Below are 1,771 nucleotides of genomic sequence, written 5' to 3' on the forward strand. Positions count from 1 at the left end.
CCACTCTGCCAGCCCCTGCCTCTGTTGACAAGGACGCAGCAGCGCTGGGGTCCCCGGGGTCCCGATCCATCATTGCGGAGGCCAAATTCCTCTCTCGAAAGGAATTTTTCCCTCCTCCGGAGAGTGGCTGGGGTGGAGGAAGGAGGCTGGATCTGTCTCTTTTGCCAGCCCTTTGCCGCGCAGCACGTTCATCTCCAGCAATGTTTTGGCTGTTTGGTTTGCCGCGGGGGTTGAGAGTCCCTTGGGGAGCAGAGGGGGCAACACAGGCTGCGCTGTGCTCTTTGTCAACTGCCCGAGCCACGTTTCTCCAGGCTGCGTCTTCCCTCCTGTCCCAGGGAGAGCTGTTCCCTCCCGGGATGGTGTCATGGGTTCCTTCCTGCATCCTCTCCTGCGCTCACTGCTGCCTGAATTCAGCCTCCACAGGTGGGGACTCGCCTCTCACTTCCTCGCCTGGGGCAGCAGCGTGGTTTCTCTTGCGGCATCGCTTCCCAGGAGCTGGGAGAAAGCGGGCAAGCGGGTACAGCCTGTCTCGCCGGAGCACCGAGTGCAAGTGCTCCTCACAGGTTGTGCAGATGAGCTCTGGGTGGTCCCCGGTGCCGTGAGCCCCTGGTGTCATGCTCACCCCTCTGTGCTTTGGGTGTCAAGCAGAACTGCGTGCTGGGTTATGCTTTGTTGTTCTGGGTGACTTTGAAAAGCACCGTCCCATCCATCCCAAAACGGGTCCTTGGCACCCAAGGCCAAGCCTGCAGGATTTTGCTCAACCCTGGGAGAACAAAGAGGTGGGCAGGGAGGAGACACGGAGCCCTTCGCATCTGATGGGCAGAGCCAGCACCTTGGATCAGATAATTAATAACTGGTTTGGGGTGGCCCTGCCCCCTCCGCACACCCTCCATGTCCCAGCGAGGTGAGCTCCCAGCTGGAGAAACCAGCGAGTGATGGTTGAACTCATCGCATTTTTGCCAGTTGAACAGTGACGTAACGCCGCAGCCGGTGCACCGTGCAGGGGGGCGGATCCGGCTCTGTGGGAGCTTGGCAGGGCAGGACTCACCTTGGCAGGACGCGGGGGTCAGGGGCTCCCGCACGGGTCACTGAGTGAAGGGCCCAGGATTGTGGCTGGCGAGAAGCTGCTGATTTGTGTCTGTTGCTGTTTGCACCAAGGGACTGGGATGGAAAAGACACATGAAAGAAGTGGTGGGTGGTGGCGCACCAGGAGCAACGTGCTCGGAGCAAGTGCCCCAAGAGCGGCTGCTTGCTCCAGGAGCCCAGCGTTGTTGTGCTCTGTACTGATAGAGCGCAAATGGCTGGGAAACAGGAGAGGCAGCCTTTGCTGCTGCTGCTGCTGCTTCAGGCCAGGTGACGGTGGCAAAGCACTGTGGTTTGTGGTGAAGCTGCTCTGCTCACTCGAGCCCTGTTGTCGTCTCGTTGCTGACACCCTGCTCCCGCTTTTTGCCCCTGCGCAGTCTGGTGGATGATCGCTGCGTGGTGGAGCCGGCTGCTGGCGACCTGGACAACCCACCAAAGAAGTTTCGAGGTGAGACCGGGGGCGGGCTGGGGCAGCTCCGTCACTGCTGTGAGCAGCCTCAGGGATGATGCTGGCCCTGAGCATCCATGCCGGGGATGGGGACTGGGGTCCCAACTATCCCGACTAGCCTGGGGCTGGGAGGCGCTCCTCTGAGCCTGGAGGGATCTCGGGCAGCCTCCATAGCCTTGTTTCTGTGGCTTTGCCAAACCCTCTGGCCTCCTCTTTCTTACTCCCAGGGACGGGGGGGGA

General features: G+C 61.0%; 1 protein-coding gene across 1 annotated transcript in view; it reads left to right on the top strand.

Annotated features, from left to right (window-relative positions):
- The first annotated feature begins 1,297 nt into the window (after window positions 1–1,297).
- ITPR3 (inositol 1,4,5-trisphosphate receptor, type 3) overlaps window positions 1,298–1,771 on the top strand; it is a 34,187-nt gene continuing 33,713 nt past the window's right edge. Inside the window, exons 1-2 of the mRNA XM_010135671.1 lie at window positions 1,298–1,353; window positions 1,461–1,531. Of these exons, the coding sequence (XP_010133973.1) occupies window positions 1,298–1,353; window positions 1,461–1,531 (127 nt within the window). The remainder of the gene's footprint in view (window positions 1,354–1,460; window positions 1,532–1,771) is intronic.

Source organism: Buceros rhinoceros, unplaced genomic scaffold (genome assembly GCF_000710305.1).
Source record: "Buceros rhinoceros silvestris isolate BGI_N320 unplaced genomic scaffold, ASM71030v1 scaffold31894, whole genome shotgun sequence".
Lineage (NCBI taxonomy): Eukaryota > Metazoa > Chordata > Aves > Bucerotiformes > Bucerotidae > Buceros > Buceros rhinoceros.